General features: G+C 44.3%; 1 protein-coding gene across 1 annotated transcript in view; it reads left to right on the top strand.

The window, feature by feature from the left end:
• The window catches only part of HOXC4 (homeobox C4), a 1,740-nt gene extending 1,388 nt beyond the window's left edge, over positions 1-352 (top strand). The window contains 1 exon segment of the mRNA XM_009078610.1: positions 1-352. This exon segment is cut by the window's left edge and continues 3 nt beyond it. Coding sequence (XP_009076858.1) covers positions 1-352 — 352 coding nt within the window.
• The last annotated feature ends 203 nt before the right edge of the window (positions 353-555 follow it).

Genomic DNA, 555 nt, shown 5'->3' with positions numbered 1-555 from the left:
GAATCCCAATTACAATGGAGGCGAACCCAAGCGATCCAGGACAGCCTACACGAGACAACAAGTTTTGGAGCTGGAGAAAGAATTTCACTATAACAGGTACCTGACCAGGAGACGCCGCATCGAGATCGCTCATTCCCTTTGCCTCTCCGAACGACAGATCAAAATCTGGTTTCAGAACAGGAGGATGAAATGGAAAAAAGACCACAGGCTGCCAAACACCAAAGTCAGAGCAGCTCCAACCGTTCCAGGAGCTTCTACAGCTCCTTCAACCTCTCTGAGCTCCAATTCGGCTGAAGAAATTCCCTCCGCGGTCACTCAGGACCAGCGCTCGGAGGATATCACCAGGTTATAAACATCCTTCCCTCCCCAAACCCGCACACAAATGACTTTGGATTATTTATAGAATCTAATATATATAGAGATATCTATATTTTCGTTTTTTTTTTTTTTTTTTTTTTCCCCTCTCCCCAGCCCGTAGTATTTGATTTTTTTAGTTTTTTTTTTGCTTGGATTCTGTTAAGAATGAGAATTATCGCTGGGGGTTCGGGTTTGGGA

This window comes from Acanthisitta chloris, unplaced genomic scaffold, assembly GCF_000695815.1.
Source record: "Acanthisitta chloris isolate BGI_N310 unplaced genomic scaffold, ASM69581v1 scaffold33587, whole genome shotgun sequence".
In the NCBI taxonomy this organism is placed as follows: Eukaryota; Metazoa; Chordata; class Aves; order Passeriformes; family Acanthisittidae; genus Acanthisitta; species Acanthisitta chloris.
The sequence above is the reverse complement of the archived record's forward strand: the minus strand, read 5'-3'. Positions and strand labels throughout refer to the sequence as shown.